This window comes from Sturnus vulgaris, chromosome 9, assembly GCF_052056855.1.
Source record: "Sturnus vulgaris isolate bStuVul1 chromosome 9, bStuVul1.hap1, whole genome shotgun sequence".
Lineage (NCBI taxonomy): Eukaryota > Metazoa > Chordata > Aves > Passeriformes > Sturnidae > Sturnus > Sturnus vulgaris.
Window position 1 is genome coordinate 226,837 of NC_142251.1, and position 20,060 is coordinate 246,896.

General features: G+C 49.5%; 1 protein-coding gene across 1 annotated transcript; it reads left to right on the forward strand.

Moving 5' to 3' along the window:
* Positions 1-1,380: 1,380 nt before the first annotated feature.
* Positions 1,381-19,991, forward strand: ERICH3 (glutamate rich 3; the record flags this gene model as incomplete). The annotated part of the gene is made up of 15 exons (XM_088169549.1): positions 1,381-1,453; positions 4,227-4,320; positions 4,926-5,051; positions 5,631-5,702; positions 7,453-7,581; positions 8,204-8,287; positions 8,727-8,876; positions 9,987-10,196; positions 11,195-11,366; positions 12,107-12,293; positions 12,783-13,096; positions 14,857-15,069; positions 16,866-17,327; positions 17,593-17,739; positions 18,487-19,991. Coding segments are annotated over exons 1-15 (3,885 nt in total), but the record flags the coding sequence as incomplete, so codon positions are not given.
* Positions 19,992-20,060: the final 69 nt, after the last annotated feature.

Here is a 20,060-nt window from a genome sequence, read left to right on the forward strand (position 1 = left end):
TAAATGCTGCCTACCTTTTCTAGTCATTAGAAGTGTAATTGCCTCTCTGTTGTAATTGTCCTGTGCCTGTTCCTGACTTCTCCTGTGCTGCAGGATGATACAATAAGTTACTTTGAGACTTTAATTACAAAGTTGGGGAGATAAAATATCAAGAGAATAATGGTGGCCTTAGTAATTGCTCCCTTCACAGAAGGCAGATCAATATTGAGTGTGGGTGGATCATGCCACATAAAACTTGAGGATGGTGAAGTCTAACACTTGGAACAGATGCATCAGGAGGGAAGGTTGTCCCTGCTCTTCCTCACTGCAGGGATCTCTGCTCAGATCAGTCACTCTGGCCCCTGGAAGCATTACCTTGTGAGTTTGTACTTCAACTGGGACTCAAAAGAACTGCAGGAAGAAAGGAAAAACGAGCATGGAAAGGTGGTTGTATCTCCTTGATTTTAGTAAATCAGGTGTCCGTTGCCAATGCACACTTTTGGTGCTTCCTGTCATCTGGACTGGGAGATGGAAATCAGGATTGATACTGGAAGTGCATCCTGTCACTTCATTATATATTTTTATGTTCTTGGGTCTGTGTTGTATGAAAATGCCTTCTCTATAGTTCTATTTTTAACTTTCGTTTTATTTTCTTTTGTCCTCACATCTCTCTCTCCCCCCTCCCCCACATTTTTTTTTTTTTTTCATTTTTCCATCTTTCTTTTCCTTCCCCTCCCCTCCCAGTCCGGGGTTGCTGCAGCCCCAGGCCAGCCCCGCCCAGCTGGAGCCTTGTGGTCAGTTCTGGGCTCCTCAGTGCAAGACAGACGAGGAGCTGCTGCAGTGGGTCCAGCCGAGGGTCGGGAAGATGAAGATGATGATGATGATGTGTGCTGCATCTGGAGCATCTCTCTAATGCCGAGAGGCTGCCCAGGATTAGTGTGCAAAAGCGACAGCAGAGAGGGGATCGCACCAATGCATACAGATATTTCCGAGGAGCGTCAGAGAACGGTGCCAGGCTCCGTTCAGTGGTGCCCAGCGACAGGATGAGGAGCCAGGGCCACGAGCTAAAGCACAAGAAGTTCTACCCCAACGTGAGGAAGAGCTGCTTCCCATGGAGGGTGGCAGAGCTGGGAAAGAGCTGCCTGGGGACGTTGTGGAGTTTCCCTCTCTGGAGACATTGCAAACCCACCTGGATGCGTTCCTGTGTCACCTGTTCCAGGTGACCCTGCCTGGGCAAGGGCTTGGACTTGGCCTCTCCAGAGTTCCCTTCCAGCCCCAGCAATTCCGGGGTTCTGTGATTCTGGGGCGGCGGGCGGAGCACCGGCCCCCTCCCGTCCCTCCCTCTCTCCCTTGTGTGTCCCTCCCTCTCTCCCTCCCTCCCTCCCTCCCTCCGCCGTCTCCTGGCGACTCCCGGGACGCGGCAGCAGCGCCGGGAGCGCGGAGCCGCCGCTGCCATGAGCGCCCCGCAGCCGCGGTGAGTGGGGCTCCGTGTCGGCAATTCCAGCTCTGCGGGAATAGCCACAGGGTCGGGGCTGGCCGGGAGAGAGGCTCTGGGGGCCCCGAGCTGCCCGGAGACAGCCCGGGGAAGCTGCCGGGTTCGGAACGGGAGCGGTTCCTGTGGCCGGGGCTGCTCCCCGCCCGTGATCCATTCCCTGGATACCTGCCCTCCGACCGCAGCTTTGAATCCCCACTTCCTCGAGCTGATGTCACAGACAAACAGGGAGGAACAGAGAACCTCTGCGGGTGTCCATGACAAAATCCGGCACATCCTGGTATAGTGGGCAATGATCTGAGTAAGGAAACAGTGGTAGAACTTGCTCCGGGGCCACACAAGAAATGAGTAGCAGAACAATCCTTTAGCTCCTAGTTCTGTACCTGGTTGTAGGCTTGAGACTTCCTCTGGGGGGCAATGGCAGACAGGTGCCAGGTAGAGCACAGGCACCAAGATCCCCTGTGACTCTGCCAATTTATAACTGAAGCCTTGGTGCTCTCTTACATCATTCATTCGGTGGTCGCTGGTTTAATTGCACTGTGAAATATTAACTGTTAAGATTTGCTTTGCAAAACATTGGATGCCGCTGTGGCTTTGTCTTAATATCCTTCCAAATGAGTGAGAGTGTTAAGATTTTACCATGGTACACAGCTCTGGCTCTGACTGTAATGCTTTGGGTAAGCTGCCAGCTGAGAACAAATGTACTGTTAATAAATAATAGTGTCAATGGTCATAGCATCATAGAATTCTAAATAACGTCAAATTTAAAATTTGAGCAGATGACCCAAGAGTGACATGTTGTCACTGGCTGCAATGCCAGAGAAACAAACATGACACTCATCTTGAGAAGAGCTTCAGATGCACTCCAGAAATCTACAGATCAGTCAGTTTAGGTTCTGTGCCAGGAAAATTGCCTGCTATTCTAGTAAAACCCCAGCATTTTTAGAGAGAAGAATGAACAGGATAAATGGGCAGAGAAGAAGGAGTGCCAGGAATACCCAGGAAAGGGATGTGATTACTGTGACACACGGGCTATACAGAGCTGTCTGAGACTGGTGCTTTCCCTTGGCTGTGTTTTTACTAACATGGATTTTGTCAGTTATGCACTTCTGCCTGTTGCAGAGGTTTTAAAGGTGACATTTGTGTGTGGTTCTTAAATACTGGAATCTTGGACAAAGCAGCTCAGACAAGAACGTCTCTTCTCCCTTTGTTGATACCATGAGCAGGCTGAAGGGGAGCAGTGGTTGCTTTGCTGGAGTGTTCCTGGCCAGCCCCCAGGCCCTGGTCCGTGCCAGCATTGATGGCCACAATGATCAATGATCAGTGCCAGCATTGATGGCCACAGGGGCTCCCAGGGCTGGAGTGTGGCTGCTCGGGGCAGCCAGACCCCATGGACCTGCTTGCATTTAATGGGTGTTGGTTCAGGCCCAACGCTTTTCCTTATTTCCTCTAAATCCTTTCTGACCTTTGAATTTAATTCAACATTTTTGAGGGCCAGCCTATTCATAATTTAAATGAGAAAATACATGTTCTGAGACTTTGGTGAAACAGAAATTGCCACATCACTGTGTTCAAGTGAGAGCTGCATTTTAACTAGTTATATGGTCCAGGATATCTTAGATAGAAGGAAGTGAATGAAAAGGAGTTGGATTGAGTTTCTTCTCTGCCTCAACATGCAGTTGCCAGGTGATACCATAACGAGTACTTAACAAAGCTGGTGCAATCTGGTGGTTTCAAATGCAAACTCTGGAATAAAAAAAAGTAACATAGAACAGTTGCTATCATACCAGTATTTAACTAACAGGCATAAAAGGGGTAACCCACATTGTTTAAAGTTTAATTTATTGTTGGCAGCTACCTTTGAGGTTATTGTGAAACTCCACATAAAATTCCATGATTTCTTTACGTTAAAAAAATTTGTCTTTTCTTTCCTTGATTATGCTTTTGTGTAGGCAGATCAGCCTAGCAATAGACATGTAACTGAATTATCCAGCTGAAAGGGGTGTAATAGAGGCACAGTGCATTTAAATCTACAGCCAGGGAAAACAAAAGAGATCAGTGTCTTGTGTAACTGAGGCACATCCTGCCCAGAGAGCCCAGAGGTCAGGGTGGATGTTGTATGCAACATGTACCCGAGTGTGTAGACTGTGAAATATGTAAAACTGTACAAATGTGAAAGGATTTAGAGTATTACAAACTGCATCCTAGTGTCACTGACTTCTCTATTTGTCCTGTTTTCCAGGGGGTGAAGTAAGATATGGTTGTGCTAAGAGTAGTTGAAAAGTAGAGTTTTATGGATGCTTCAGTTTTTGTGTTCAACTTTCACACCTGAGGTTCAGTTTTTTGGAGCTCTGATCTTTGGTAACTGTGATGATTGGAGTGAGGGGCTGGCACAGGGTGCCCAGAGCAGCTGTGGCTGCCCCTGGATCCCTGGCAGTGCCCAAGGCCAGGTTGGACACTGGGACACCCTGGGACAGTGGAGCTCCCAGGGCTGCTGGTCCCATTGGTAGTGGCAGAACAGTTCCACACTCAGCTCTTGGCCTTAGATACAATCCACGTTTTTCTGATAGGGATTTCCAGGAGGCCACAAGATATTGCTTTTACATCATCTAATCTGCATTTATCTGACCAAATCCAGGAAGATTTACTAAAGCAGCATTTTGTGTAGTGGACTATTGGGTAGCTCTGTTTAACTTAAACTGTAATAATTCGTCAATCAAAGGGATTATAAGCATCTCCATTTTTTAAATTGCAGACTTCTTGAAACCTATAACAGTCTTACAGACAAACACCTGGTTGGATATTTCAGCAATGCCAGGATAAGACGACATCTTCAGAAATCAGGACTGGTGAGACTGAAAAGTTTCCCTCAATTCCACATTCATTTCAGAATGTTTTTATACTTTTTTTTTTGTATTTCCTTTTGCTTATTGGAGTTTTCCTCTGCAAACTGTTTCAGTTTGCAGATTTACAGCATCATATTGATTCACTCAGGGTTTTTACACTGGGAAATGTAAGCATCTTTGACTCGTTTAAGCTTCAGTGTTATTTTTCAAAAGTGTTTAATGGAAAACTGAAGGATTTGGTAAAGGTGATTATGCTGAATATTTTGTTACAAACACTGGTGCACTCCCAGGTGTGACTCTCTTTTGCACAGACGGGTGCAGTAGGGAGGCAAGTGTTTAATCCTTTCCATGCCTTTGGGCAGTGGCCTGTGAAGGGTAAGGCTGAGCCCATGGCTATCAGAAATGTGGCTGCTGCTCCTTCCCTTTGGCCAGTGGAGCTCATGGGGTCAAAGATAACGCAGTGCTGGAAGGTGAGATCCAGCACCAGGGCAGGGGCAGAGGTGGAAACGAACCGGGGGAGGAAGTGATCTTCTGGGAAAGCGAGCTGCTTTCAAACATTCTTTATTTCACCTTCTCCTTTTCAGTAACGTTCTGTTTGTGTATGGCAGATCTCCAGGAGTGGAAGAATAATACCTGAGCGAGAATACCGTCTGAATGCCACGAGGAGGGAGCAGCACAGGCGTGTCCGGGAGTGCTTGGCCGATGCCATATTCCGTAAGGTCCTCGACATGGAGGTGCGCCCTGCCGAGCACATGCCAGCCCTCTCGGGGACTTCAGCCAGGGGCTGCCAGCTTCCACTGGGCTGTCTCCATGCTTCCCTGGAATGCTCTTTCCCGCTGGGAAAAGGGACAGTCCTTGTGCAGAACATTCCCCACACAAAACCTCCGTGGGCCTGTCATTGTCAAACCGTGTGGTTGTGAGAGCAGGCACTGTCCTGGCTCCCTTTCTGCTTTTTGACAGCTCTCAGATTGTGAGATGATATTGACAGGGCTAGTGTGCTTACAAACATCCTGATAAAAGCAAACCAGTTTGAACATGTTTTTATATATTGTCTGAGTACAAAATTTGGGCACTTTCCTGTGTGGCATCAGGAATGGAATTGGTTCCTACAGCTTTACCAGTGCTCAGTTGTTCCCTTGACTATATATGATATATTATGAATATATGAAGGTGAAGTGCAAATAGATTCAGTCCACAGTAGTTTTATGACAGGGAGAAGGCATGGGACACGCAGGACAGAAGCAAGAGTTCCTGCACACACTGGCATCTCATACTGCCCAGTAATGGGATTTCTCTTTTTCTCATATTGATAGCATCATCATCAGCGGGAGATGAAAAATAATCTTGACTGTTCTGTGAGGAAAGACAGGATGCAGCCAATCAAGGTAAGGCTTGGGCACTGCTGATGGGACCTGGCACTTTTGCTGTGTTGAGTAATAGCCATGAGCCTGACCAGGGATTCACTGAGACAATGAATGCTCTGTCTCTGACACGGAAAGGTGCAAGAAACAGGCAAGTAGAGGATGATCCTGCCCCAGTTACATCTCCTCTGTCCTTTATCCAGAAGTTCAGGAGCTTCCATTTATGCATTTAATTCCTCCTGAATCTAGTTATTCTTCTACTTCTGCAGTGTTTTGGTTGGGTGATTTAATCCTGAATTGCATGAAACAGTACCTCCTTGCATTTCTGTGTAGTAATAAATGTATCTGCTGTCTGATATATCTGTATCTGCTGTTGGATGCTTGTTCTTGGTATGACAAAAATTATTAAATGTTCTCTTTTTCCAAGGCATCTGTGGTTTCACTTACATTCTTCACATTTCTTCTCAGTTTTCCAAGCTGAAGGTCCTCAGTCTGAATTTTTCTTACCTGAGCCATTCCAGGCTTCTCATTACTGTTGCTATTTTTTTTTACCTTTTCTCGTTCTACTGTTTCTGTTTTGAAATGGGGAACCGTAACAGAATGAATAATTCAAGATACATTCTCCTCACAGTAATTCTAGACCTCTCTGCTTTTGACTGCTGATGATTACTGAGCTCACATGTTTGGTTGCTTGCCTCTCCACAGGGTTTGGGCAGAACTGGCATGTGAGTAATTTAAGAGGTTTTAGGAGTCTTCATTTAGGTGTCATGTAGGTTGAACTTGACTCTGTAGTTAGAGTCACAGAAATCCCATAGAAGTCAATGGTTCTTCTCCCCATGCAATCTCCTGAATTCATAGGGGAAAAGTCATCCTCATTTTGGCAGAAACATGTTCAGCATTTTATTTCTGTATTAGAAACATGAATGCTTTGAGAAGAGTGCCTTGAGAAGGTGGTTGCTTCATTGAGCAGCAGGTAAACAATGTCAGATGTGTTAAATTGTAAAGAATACATCTATAAGCAAGTCAAGGGGTAAAGAGAGGAGGAGATTTTCCTGGAAGACACTGGTCACTGTGGAAATTGTGAAGGCTGATGGAACTCCTGTGGCAGGAAGTCACCCCATGGACTCTGGCACCCTGTCAAGGGATCCTGGGCTTGGATAATTTGGGATGTAAACCAGACCTGCTCCCTTCAGTAATCCTGCAGACACCTGATCTGTGTGTGCTGTGCTGGATGCAGGGGCCTGGCTGCAGCCAGAGCTGTAATTTAATTCTCACCTCGCCTGTTCAGTGAACTCATCCGAGCCACTGGGCTGAAAGGAAAGGAGAAAGGCAGATGGCTGAGCAAGGCAGGGTGAGAGACAAGGCAGGGTGAGAGACAGAGCTGTCTGCTTCCAGTGGGGCAGCCATCCCAGCACTGGGCTGCTGAGAGCAGGGAGTGGGGACAGCCTGCAGCCACAGCAGGGAAGGAACATTTCAAAAAGAAAGAGACCTTCAAACGAACCAAGAAGTGTGAGATACAAAGAAACAGACGTGAATTGAATCTGGCGGGTCAGCAGCTGGAAAGAGCTGCAGGAAGATGAATCAGAGGTGGGGACGAGTCTTTTTGCTTGTCCCTCACATTCTCCCATGATTTCCTTTCCTTCCTTAACCAGCTGTTCCATCGGGTCCAGGCCAGCTGATTGTCACAGATGTCCAGTGAGAGACAGACCTAACGAGACAGACATGACTGTTTTTGGATTCAGTGCCTCAGAGACACAAATTCCTTTTCTTTCAGATGGAGCCAATCAGGGAATCTATGGAAGAAATCATCCGCGTGCGTTGCCCACATCCACCCCTGGCTCCAAGGAACCATCTCGGGCTCTGCCCTTTGGTGGCAGCAGAACGAGCTGGTTGCTCTCACTGCGTGAGTTTCATCAGCTCCTGCATGGGCTGTCCTGGGAGCACAGAGCTGGAGATGTGCCCGTGGACCTGAGTGCAGAGCATTCACTGCCTGGAGCATTCTGGGCTGGGGCTCCATCCTCAGCCACTTGAGGCTGTTTCCTGCTTGCTGGGTTGTGCTAAAGAGGAATCTCCAGCAGCTAGTGTTGCAGGAATGGCACATCAGAACCTAGAAAACACCCCCAAACCATTGCTCTCTGCTAAATCTGCTTTTCCCTTTTAGCTGCCTCGTGCCCTCCGGCAGGCTGGTATCAGTGTGCTGAGCATTGTCAGTGGACACAGGGGCTATAGACAAGGTTACACCTCTTGTAAAGCCCTGAAAATGGTGCGGGTGTTTTAGAAAACACGGATGAAGGGATGGAATCAGACTGGAGCTCATTTCAGAGGGATGTGGTCTAGGACCTCTGGCTTTTGCTCTCTGTCAACAGCAGAGAGGGAATATGAATATACTCATGAAATACACTGTACTAAAGCCTCAAGTCAAAGGTCAAATATCTAGTTCAGTTTCAAGTGGTTCTCTATATCAATAATGATAATTGACACAGAAGAGAAACTTTTGAGTCCTGAGCGACTTTCTCTTCATATAGTGGGCACCTGTCCTTGGAGCTGATTGTTGCTGTGGACATTGTCTTCATCAGCACCGATGCAAGGAGTCTTCCTCCTCTAAGGTGGTGAGTTAACCTCAGCTAAACCTTTTAACTTGGTATTCTAAAGGGCATGCGAGGAAAACATGAAATAAAACAGTCTGGAAAAAGCTGAGTATTGAACAAAAATAGGTACATTTTTGTTGTGCGTTCTCTCTGGGTCTGTATGCTGAAGTACATAGCACACTGCTACAGTTTCTGTGAGTTCATTGTGTTTGCTCCAAGGCTGGGCAGTGAAGGGACAGCAGCAAACCTTGTATTTGTGGCCAGGAGTTGTTTTGGATGGTCAGTTAGAGGTGCCTAAAGGGGTCTGGCTCTTTGGAGACAGCCTAGAAAATGTCATGTCCTGTAGGTACCTGAAACCACTCATCACTTACAGATTTCTCCATCAGTGCTATTTTTTTTCTGCTCTGCACTGGAAGCTATACACTGAGATTTTGTCATTGTTTTCTTTTTCCTTTTGTAGAGTTCCTTGGCACCAAACAGAGCTCCAGGACATTTGCAGCAGCCCCCTCGCCTCCAGCCCCTGCACGGCTGGGCTGCAGCAGGGTCTGCACCCAAGGCTTCCAAACAGAAGTGCCATGCACTGGAACGTGAGCAGCAGTGTGCCCGTGGGGTGAGGCTGTACTTCATTCTGAACACAGCATCCTTTCAGGGACACTTCCACTGTACTGGTTAAATACTGCAGTTCCAGAACTGTATACCACAGGGAACATCCCTTTCAAATGGCATCAAATTTTATTTCAACTGTCCTTTTTCACTTCCCCTCAGTTTTCCAGACACTCTCTCACTGGTCTAATGCCCAGTTCTTGACCATAGTGAGGAAAAATGTGGTGGCTTACCTTTCATAGTATAAAATCTCTCTGCATATATTCTCCCTCTATGTAGATTTTCTCTAATGTAGAGAGAGGAGCAGCACCTGGTTAACTCCAGGAACTTTGGAATATTTTCACTTGCAAGTCCTACAAGTTTTCATCATCATCTACAGCTGAAAAGTAGCAAAAAGTTCCTTTTTTTTGATCATTCCTTAAACTAAATCATATTAGCGGGCTTGGAGAATGAGAACCAAACATGGTCTTGATATATTGGTGGTTACTTTCAGGTGATATCTGGACTTCTGTTCCAGAAAAACATAACGTCATTGGTTTTGTGATATGCATTTCATGGGGTGAGGGGGTTTTGGAATGGGACTGTGATCTGTCTACTCCAATTATGGGTGATTTAATGGTTTCTTTAGTGCTCAGAACTGACAAAACAGCCAAATCAGATGTAAGTTCAGAGAGCGTGATGCAGAACTCAGAGCCACAGCATGCAGCCTTTACAGAACTTGCTCTCTAGTAATGTCTTACTCTTGAGGGCCGTGGTCCTTCTCATTCTGCGAGAGGACTAAATCTCAATTCAGAGGAGGAAGCCGCGTTTTGAAGCCCATCTCGTGTAACTGATGGCAAGTGATGTTTCTGTTGGACGACTGGCTGCTCCGGGGCTGTGCCTGGCAGCTCAGGGCTGGGCAGGTTCTGTCCGGGCTGAGAGCCCTGTGGGGCTGGAGCCAGGTTTGCTGTGCCTTGCAAGTTAAAAGAAAGGGGTTTAGCACAGAAATATTTGAATGAGCAGAATTTCAGGCGCTGAGCTAAGGAGCTGTTTCAGAAGGAGTCGGACCACGCCAATCCCGTGTGCTCGGGAGCTGCTTTTGCACGAGCTGCGTCACTCGGCTGAAATGCTTTTCCAGGGGGAGAGGAGCCCGTTAAGGATCGTGAATTCCGTGGAGTACCTGGCCGTGTCACCGTACCAGCTCCCTGTCACCTGTCCGTGCGCGCTCCCGGCGCCGCCGCCGCGCCCGCGCCGGGGGGACAGGCGCGTCCCCGCGCTCGGGAGCGCGCTGCCCAACGAGAGACGCTTCCACCCCACCACGGCCTTCAACGAGCAGGTTTTGATCAGGGTAAGGGCGTGGGTTTGTGTGGTTGCTGAGCTACAGAGAGAGAGCAACGGCAGCAACACCCCCAGACCTGCCTAGGGAGAGAAGGCGTTTACCGAGAGCGCGACTCGTGTTTACAGCGTGTTCTGCAGAGCTCGGACACACAGCAGCTCCTCGGATACTTGAGAAAACGCCTCTGGGACAGCACTTCAGGATGTGTCCCACGGTCTGCACTAGGTGTTAATATAATGTCATTAAGTCTATTCTGTTTTGACCAAATTATTATCCCGGGAGAAAATCTCCCAGAGCTGACACGTTATCAGCTTGGGAATGGAGCTGAGAGAGCAGGAGAAGCTCCAGCCTGAGAATGATTTTGCAGGCTGTAATTTTCCTAGCTCTCTAACAGCGTGTCCATAGATATGGGCTCCCTGCCCAGCTACAGGTGTATTGCTTTCCTTCCTGGTGTGTTTGCTTCATGCTGAAAGATGTGCGGACCTAGAGTGCATAAAGAAAATGTATATCTATTAAAATATAGAATTGCTATGCATGTCTCTGTAAACTACAACATTTGGTGTTTTTCATCAGTTGGGGAGAAAAAAAGGTGCTGAACAAACAACCTACAGCAACTGTTATTCAAAGCCTTCCACTTGAGTCAATCTGATCGTGTCTCTGGCACTAGAATCTCAGGGGTTTGGGAAATGCCTTGGGTGTATGAACACTGCATCAGTTACACTGTCTCCAGCCAGTTTTAACTCCTGTAAATAAAGTTGCAGGAACCCAGGACTGGGAGACATGATATGGGTCATGAAACCTGGTCCCTGCAATTTGGGGCTGTTAATGCATTGGGTTTTCAGTTGGAAATATCTCCCAGATCCTCTGCACGTTACAAACACTTCCCAATTTAATCAGCTCAGTGCTTGTTATTAAAGCCTGGAAGTCTCAAGTGTGTGCTGCACAGATGTGAGCTTTGTTTTCACCCCGTGTTGGAAGCTGAAGGCATTTCTGTGCATTTTCTGCTGCAGAATACTCGAGGGTTCCCCAAGTCCCCGTTGTGCAGCAACGCCTTTGTCACCATGATCTACCTAGGAAGGAGTAAACACGTGTCTCTTGTGTGCAAGGATGAAATCAAAGTCTATCAGCAGTACTGTGGAACAGAGAACATTTGTGTCTATAGAGGCGAGCTGCTGGAAGGAGGTAAGGATGGAGTCAGTTCACTTTGATTCTGCCAAAATCTTTATTTGCTAAAACTTTGCCCTGACGTCAGAATGATTTCAGCTCAGCTTGGTCAAGATATTTCCATCCAGGGATGTTTATACCATGTGCCTCCACATTAAATCTGGATCTACTGTCCCATGATTGAAAGTGAGGTTGCAATTACTTTTGCAATGATGGTAGAAGAATTTAGAGAATTGATTTAACAAAATACTCGTGGCTTAGGTAAATTTTCTATAGAGATATATGGTTAATAGAGCAGTTGTAGCAATAATCTGCCCTTAAAAAGGGGTTATCTGACTTGCTAAAATAAATCAGTGAATGGCGCTTCTTATTCCAGAAGGAAAAGTACATAATGGGAGCCCAGTTCCCATCTCTTTTTATGTGAGTGCAGTTCCATCACAGCAGTAAAAGATGAATTGTGTTCTGGGAAACTGGGCACAGGAAATGGCTGGGAGGCTCTGGCCTTTGTCCTGCTGTAGCAGTGAGTGGCCAGACTGACCGTGTGACTGTCACTTGTCCCAGCTGTCCCACCTTAGGATTCTGGGGCTGGCAAGGGCCAGGGCTGTGTGTGAGGAGGGGTGGAGTTTAACCAGACCTGAGAGCCCCAGTGCTGTCCTCAGGGGGCTGGCTGCTGTGGTGATGCAGTTGAGATACAGCACTTGCAGCAGGCTGACACAAAGTGTAATATTTCCTCGAACCCTTTCTTTCTGTGACTGCAGATACCTTCCAGTTCATCTCCAAGAGGCACCTCGGTTTCCCGTTCAGCCTCACGTTTTTTCTCAACGAGACAGAAGTGGAGAGGCTGAGCAGCTGCTGTGAGTACAGACACCTGAGGTGCCCCCGGCTGCGGCGCAGGAACAGCTACTTCAGGATGCTCCATGTGGCAGGAGCACCCCCTTGCTACAAGTACGGGAGAGTGCGCTTGGGCACTTTGTGTCTCGTCCTCGCTCTCTCTGGCTGCACACAGCTCTGCTGTTTCCACGTGCCCCTTGGAAGGTGCAGGATGGAGCTGGGCTCACACCCATGGGACCAGCACATCCCCCGATGGGACCAGCACATCCCCTGCTGGGCTCACACCCATGGGACCGGCACATCCCCTGCTGGGCTCTGACACCCATGGGACCGGCACATCCCCTGCTGGGCTCTGACACCCGTGGGACCAGCAGATCCCCTGCTGGGCTCTCACACCCGTGGGACCAGCAGATCCCCCGATGGAGCTCACCTGCTGGGCTCTCAGGGGTTTCAGGGTGCTTCTCCTTGTGAGTCACTGTGGCAGTGCAGAGGCAGCTGGGTGCTTGGTTTCACTGCTGATAACAAGCTGAACTCGCTATGTCTGCTGCCCTCCATTGTTCAAGGGAAGAAAAGTGTAACACTTCCCAATTTTATATTTTACAGGTGCATTGTTGCAATGGGTCTGGACAGAAAGCTGAACCCTCCCAAGAGGAAGGCTAGGTCCTGTGGGATGAAGTATTTGTGTCCCTGGGAATGTGCTCTGCACTGTGAGCCATGTGAGCCATGTGAGCCATGTGACAGCAGCTTTGAGCACAAATCAAGGGAAGATTCAGCATCAGGCACCGTACGGGGAGGTGGAACAAGTACAGAAACTGTTGAGAAAGCACTGGAGACTGAAGAGGAGTCCAGCGAAGAAGAAATGGAAAACCAATCTAGTGAGGAGGGCGAAGATAATGAGGAAGACACCAGTAAAAAAGGTACAGTATTCCCAAACGTGAGCAGGGGATGAGAAGTGGGAGGGGATGATTCTGGAGAAGGTATGGGACTGTGGGCCTCCAGCCTTGGCTGGGGCATGAGAAATGTGGTGGTTCTGTGTCTGGGCAGCAGAATGTGAAGGGCTCCTCTCGGCCATGCAGCAGGATGAGGTGGCTGGTGGGAGCCAAGGAGGCTGGTGAGGCCATGCGCGGGCTCCCCAGAGCAGCTGGGCCTGCCCCATCCCTGGCAGTGTTCAGCTCCAAGGTACAGGGGCTTGGAGCAGCCTGGGATAGTGGAAGGTGCACTCAGCTCTGCAAGAGGTGTCGAGCTCAGTCTCTGCCTTTGCTTACTCCTTATTACAGTCTTCTTTTGAGGCAATCACGCTTACAGAGAGATTTTAATTCCTACTTCCTATTTTTGCTTTCACAGTTCTGCACCGTTACTACTCACCTGACATTTATTAGTCCCTCCAGATGTGTGTTTGGGATTAATGAAGCCTTTTTCCTTCAGGAGGAACTGCCCTTCTGACAGTTACCTAAGGAGACCTCACTGCCCACACTGCAACTGATTTTTAACACAGAAAAATAAATCTCCATATTCCCTTAGTTCTCATTGTCTTGCTAATTGTTTGTTTGCCTAACTGGTTCTGCATCAGGAACTCTTCATTTCTGTCCTTGGTGTTCTGTCACTTCAGTCTGTTCAAAGCCTGATGGAGGGAAAGGGGGGCAGCAATGAAATCTGTGAGGGGAGGGATGATGGCAACAGGGGACAGAGCAGGTGTGGCAGCAGTGCCAGCTCGCCAGCCTGCTGCAGGTGTGTTCCCTGTGTGCTCCCTGTGTGCTGCAGGTGTGTTCCCTACCTGCTGCAGGTGTGTTCTCTGTGTGCTCCAGGTGTGCTGCAGGTGTGTTCTCTGTGTGCTCCAGGTGTGCTGCAGGTGTGTTCCCTGTGTGCTGCAGCAGGGACAGTCTGGGCTGTAGGTGGGCTCACTGCCCGCCCTGTGCTGTGCCTGGATGTGCAGGGCACAGTTGGGAAGGGGAAGTTTGAGAAGGTGAGTCTTTAATGCCCCTGCAGGAGGAGGCTCCTCACCTGCAGAGCAATCGCTGAGAAGGGCCAGGAGCTGCACTCCAGGCTGCTGTGGATCCCTCCCAGCTGGCCAGGACAGTGCCTGGCTGAAATCCGGAATGTGGAGACAGGAGTGGATGTAATTCTGTGCAGGTTTTGTTTGTGCTGGGCTCTCCCTGGAGGAGCAGTTCGAGCAGCGTGCCCTGCAGTGCCCTTTGCTGCACTTCATTAAATTCACTGAGCTTATAGGACACTTCTTTCCTTTTAGCCATGTCAATACACGTTTCTCGTACTTTGCACTACAATGTATTTCCAGCTTTCTCAATTGCTTGTAATTTTGTTTTCATCATAACTAGTTTTTCTCCTGTAATAAGAGATTCTTACATTTAATTTCTGAGTTTGCCCAGCTCTAAGTTTTTCTAGTACTTTCCATGGCTGGTAATTTTGTTTATTTTTGTTTTAATGTATTAATCTTAGTTTCGCTGCGTTTTTGCTACTCTATGAAGAACACAGTGCTTTCCTATGATAGTATGCCCTTACAGTTCCTGTCTGTGGTCTTAGATTCTCTCCTGCCTTTAGAAAGACTGAGCAAATTCAAGAGCAAAAGGAGATTAATGACATTAACTTCTATTTTCTTAAAAAGAACTTTATTAATTGTGAATTCTGTTTCCTGTCTCACAGTACAATTCTTCTATTTTAGAATATGAGGAAGATTTTGAAGCATATGAAGAAGTTAATGAAGAGGGACAGACTGGTGATCAAATGAATGGAATGTCAGATGATAAAAACCGTAAATTAGCCTATGGAAAGGAGAGTGCAACCTCATCCCAGAAGGCACTGGGGGCCTCTGACAGGGAGAAAAACGAAAGCGATGGATATTCTGATGACAGGGACTCTGAAGATGATCTACAAGGTTAGTTTTGTAGAACATTGTGGAACTCTGTGTGTTCCTAACAAGGCTTGGAGAAGCTGACCTGATGCACATTTTACAGTTTGTGCGTGCCCAGTGTGGATGTTGAGTCTGCACAGGGAAACCTCTGCCCTTCCTACTGAAAGGTAAAAGAGAGCTGTTTAATCTGCCATGAATTCTGCCCCAGAGGCAGAGCGTGGGCCTTGGCTGAGCTGTTTGTGTGCCGAGATGGAGCTGGAGGCAGGCAGAGCTGGCTCTGAGAGCCTGGCAGCACAGCCCTGCACAACAGCGGGGAGCACAGAGAGAACAGAGAGCACAGAGAGAACAGCCCTGCACAGGTACAGAGAGCACAGAGAGCACAGCCCTGCACAACAGCGGGGAGCACAGAGAGAACAGGGAACACAGAGAGAACAGCCCTGCACAGGTACAGAGAGCACAGGGAACACAGAGAGAACAGCCCTGCACAGGTACAGAGAGAACAGGGAACACAGAGAGAACAGCCCTGCACAGGTACAGAGAGAACAGAGAGAACAGGGAACACGGCACAGCCCTGCACAACAGCGGGGAGCACAGAGAGAACAGAGAGCACAGAGAGAACAGCCCTGCACAGGTACACGGAGCACAGAGAGAACAGGGAACACGGCACAGCCCTGCACAACAGCGGGGAGCACAGGGAACACAGAGAGAACAGCCCTGCACAGGTACACGGAGCACAGCCCTGCACAGGTACACGGAGCACAGCCCTGCACAGCAGCAGGCACTCACACACGGGAGTGTGAGTGGGGAATACTCACACACGGGAATCTGTGACCCCCACACCTGAGGGCTCCCAGGAAACCTGACAGGCCACCCTGGGTTTTAAAACTGCTGTCTTTAATGGCCCTGAATATGACCCTAATTCATTGGGCTGTGCCAGACATGTAGAAATAGTTAGATGGTCTGAAGGGAAGGAAGAGGGTGCTGTACAGGGCTGGCAGTTGGACTTGATGATGCTTGTGGGTCCCTTCCAGCTCCGGTTATTCTGTGATTCTCTCATTCTGTCTGTAGAGGAACCTGCTTGGGTTTTCCTGGGATGGAGGAGTAGCACTCTGAGTGGGAATCTTGAAACTGGGGCTGTAAAGTTTCTTGGTGCAACACGTTTTTAAGAACATGCACTTCTGCATGGATTATAGTTCTGACACTTTTATTTGCTCAGTCTGACTGGATTTTTCAGCCTTGAGTTAGACCAATCTCCTCTTGAGCCCATGTAGGTTGTGGACAGCAGCAAGGCTGTGCAGGAGCCAGCTCTGCTGCTCAGCCCACTGCTAGATAAAGGATTACTATCTTTTCCCCCTCAAATTTTCCATTTATGAATTTAGTAGGATGATGTCTGTATGTATCTTTAGAGGAGACAGTGAACTTCATCTCCAGTTCAACCTGAAGGGTTTACACACGGTTTTGGAGATCTTTCTAATATTCGATGAGTTAACAGAAGGGCACTGAGGGATTGTTGTCGTGGTTGAAGTCTTTTATCAAATGAAGCTCAAGAGTGTGTTCTAAACCCTGTCTGAGCTGTATTTGGAGGTGCATTTCTGTGTGATTGATAGAACTACTCTGGTTTATTTCCATTATCAGAAAAAACCCTCCATGTTAAACATCTGAGCAATGTTCTTCTATTTACACTTACTGGAATTTTGTCCCAATATCCTCAGGTGGTGAAATTCAGAGAATGCTGTTGGATGGGATTGTGTCCCTTTGTGAGTGCCCAGTGAATGCAGAGGTTTAGTGACAAATACTAAATTTAAGTTTGCTGTTTTCAGAGAGGAAGCCTGCAGACTCTCTCTCGTCCATGGGCACTCAGTGCAGCACTGAGACTGACTCTCATGCTGAAATGATGACAGACGATGTGAATGGCAAAGAGGACTGCAATTGCAAAAGTACACCTGAAAGTGCAGCACGTGAACACTGTGGAAACGAGAATGGGGAGAAGAAACTGCTCAGAATGGAGGAAAATCAGGAGACTTCTGCACTGGAAAAGAAAGGAATAGATGAAGAAGAAAAGACAAAACCAGAAGATCTAACAGCAAGGGAAGATACTATAATTTCTCATGAAAACATAATGGCAATGCAGCATCAAAATCCTGAGGTTAATGTGGAATTCAAACAGACTGGGTCAGGAGAAAGTGACATGAATGAGGAGGAGAAATGTGCTCCAGTGTCTTGGGGAAGCAGGGTATTGAACAGGGAGGATGGCAGTGAGGAGTGTCCTGGTGAGGAAGGAGGTGAGTGCAGTCCCTCTGCACGCCTGAGCTGCTGTGTTTGCCTTTGTGCTCCTGAGTGGTGCAGCACCAACGGGAGCTGCTGGGGCTGCTGTGAGCTCAGCATCCACCCAGAACACTGCACTGCCTCAGTGTTTCTCTGCCAGTGTAAGGATTTATCCAAAAATGAATTTTAAACCATTTGAAAGCTGAGATGTTTGGATGGCTTCTACTCCCATTTTGCTCTTTAATGGTTTCTCTTTCTTGCTTCCTGTTTTCTTTGTGATAGCTTTTGAAGACTGCAAACCAGTCCAGGAGGAAATAGCAAAAGCAAGTGGAAATGATCATGCTGCGAATTCTGACCCTGAACCTGGTGATTCGTGTGTCAATGAGGAAGAAAAGAACGCAGCAAATACAGAGCGTGGTGCCAGTGGAGGTGAGATTGGCTGTCAGTCAGGGACAAGGATTAAATTACTCACCTGAAGTCTTTTAACAGAAGTGTTTGCCCTTTCCCTTTCCTTTGGCTGTCAAAATCTCCTTGTGCTTTTTTTCTTCCCTAACTTGTAAAAAATCGGGTGATGACTAGCTGGCATCTGCAGTCATGTATAATTAATGCTTTTTTGGCAGTTAAATGGTTCTAGGAGAGGAATCCAGGCCCTGAAAAAACTGTGAGTCAGGAAAATAGCTGTGGAAGGCAGGAATGTAGTGAGGTTGTACGTGCTTCCAGGTAGTGCAGCCTCCTTGGGAAATGCTCTGATTCCCAGGGGCAGGAATCAGCCCTGTGTTATTCCCTGGTGTAATTACAGAAGCCACAGGAAGCTGAATGTTCTTTCTTTGTGTGCATATTTCACATGAGCAATTTTTCAGCTATTTCTGGCTTTCTGAGTGCCACTGTCAAGCTTCCAGGTGTTGTACACACACACAGCAGGCAGAACAGGCATGAGTGGCCTTGCATCAACATTTTGACTTAAATTCTTTCTGCCAGCTGCCAGAACAGCAGCACTAAAGACCTGGTCAGAGCCCAGGGGTGTGATGAGAAGCAGCACAGCAAGTTCTCTTTGGCTGCCCAGGCTGATGTCCCTCGCTGCCAGGCAGAAGTGGCACCTTTAGCCCCAGCTAACCCTGTGGAGCACGGAACTCCGGCATGGTGCTGAGTAAAGCAATGTTTGGTTATTTCCCGTAGCCCCAGGTGGAAGTTCCTTGGCGGAAGGGAGGAGAAGCCGTGCTGTGCAGGAGGGACGAGCAGCCCGAGAAGGGCAGGGAGCAGCCCTGGGGCAGGACGCGGCTGCTGAGCCCGGACGAGAAACTGCAGGGGCCGGGGACTCGCTGGAGGAACCCGCACCTGGGGACGGCACCGCGGCACAGGAACACCCCAGAGGAACGGGAACAGGGGAGCCAGGGAGGGTGGGAACCGCGGTGTCACCTGGGCAGCAGGAGGTGACGGTGGAGGGGATGGAGAGAGAGGCGGCACTGGGAGAGCCAGCAGCTCGGGGAGAGGGGCCAGCAGCTCGGGGAGAGGGGCCAGCAGCTGGGGGAGAGGGGCCAGCAGCTGGGGGAGAGGGGCCAGCTGGAGCACTGCCAGCATGGGAGGCAGACAGAGCCGTGCCCCAGGGGCAGGAGGGGGCCGGGGGCATCACTGAGGAGGAGGAGGCTGCAGAGGAAGAGCGCACAGGAGCAGAGGAGCAGGTGGGTGAGGCAGGGCAGTCCCTAGGGCAGGCAGGGGAGGACACCGTGGTGGGTGCTGTGTCACAGGGAGAGGAGGCTGTGGAACACGCTGACATGGCAGCAGGTGGGATTGCCAGAGCTGTCGGCCCTGAAGGAGAAGAGGCTGTTGAAGAAGACATTTCTGAAGGGGGGGAGGCTGTGGGGAAGCCTGGGGCTCTCTGGGAAGCACTAGAGGATATGGAAACAGGAGAGGCAATGCCTGGAGAGGAAGGGTTTGTAAAGCCGAGTGAGTTTTCCCAGCTGAAAGCGTCAGGGGAGGAGTGGATGGAGGTGGAGAAAGCTGGAGCAGCAGCACCTGAGGGTGCTCAGGCCCGGGAGGTGGGAGGGAGCGCGCTCCAGAGAGCGGAGCACACGGTGGGAGAGTCCGTGGAGCCTGCCAAGGGTCCTGTACTGGAAGTGGCACCTGGGCTAGGGACACCGGGGGATGCTCGGGGGGATCCTGGCACCGAGGGGGCATCACAGGCGGAGAAGACGCCGGCAGAGCAGGAGGAGGAGGAGGAGGAGGAGGAAGAGGGTGCAGCAGAAACACTTCGGAGTGGAAACCCAAAGTCTGAGGGCAGCAAAGCAGAGACACAGAGAGCAGTGGAAGGAAATCCCGGAGGGGAGGTGGTGGGAGGGTCTGCAGGGGCGGCAGGAGCGGGCTCGGGAGAGGAGGAGGAGGAGGAGGAGGAGGAGGAGGGCACAGATAGAGCAGCAGGTTCAGAGGAGCCGGCAGCGGGGACACAGGGGTGGTCGAGGTGTGCAAAAAGGACAGGGCAGGGGACGTGTCCCGGGCAGCCGGGGCTGTGCGGGACCCGGGCACGGGAGCCAGGGCTGGTGGCCATCGCTGTGCTGGGCGGGCAGCCCGGGCGAGGAGCACTGGCAGTGGCCGTGGAGCCGGCAGTGGTCGTGGAATCGGCAATGGCCGTGGAGTCGACAGTGGCCGTGGGGCCGGCAATGGTCGGGGGGCCGGCAGTGGCCGTGGAATCGGCAGTGGCCGTGGGGCCGGCAGTGGCCGTGGAATCGGCAGTGGCCGTGGGGCCGGCAGTGGCC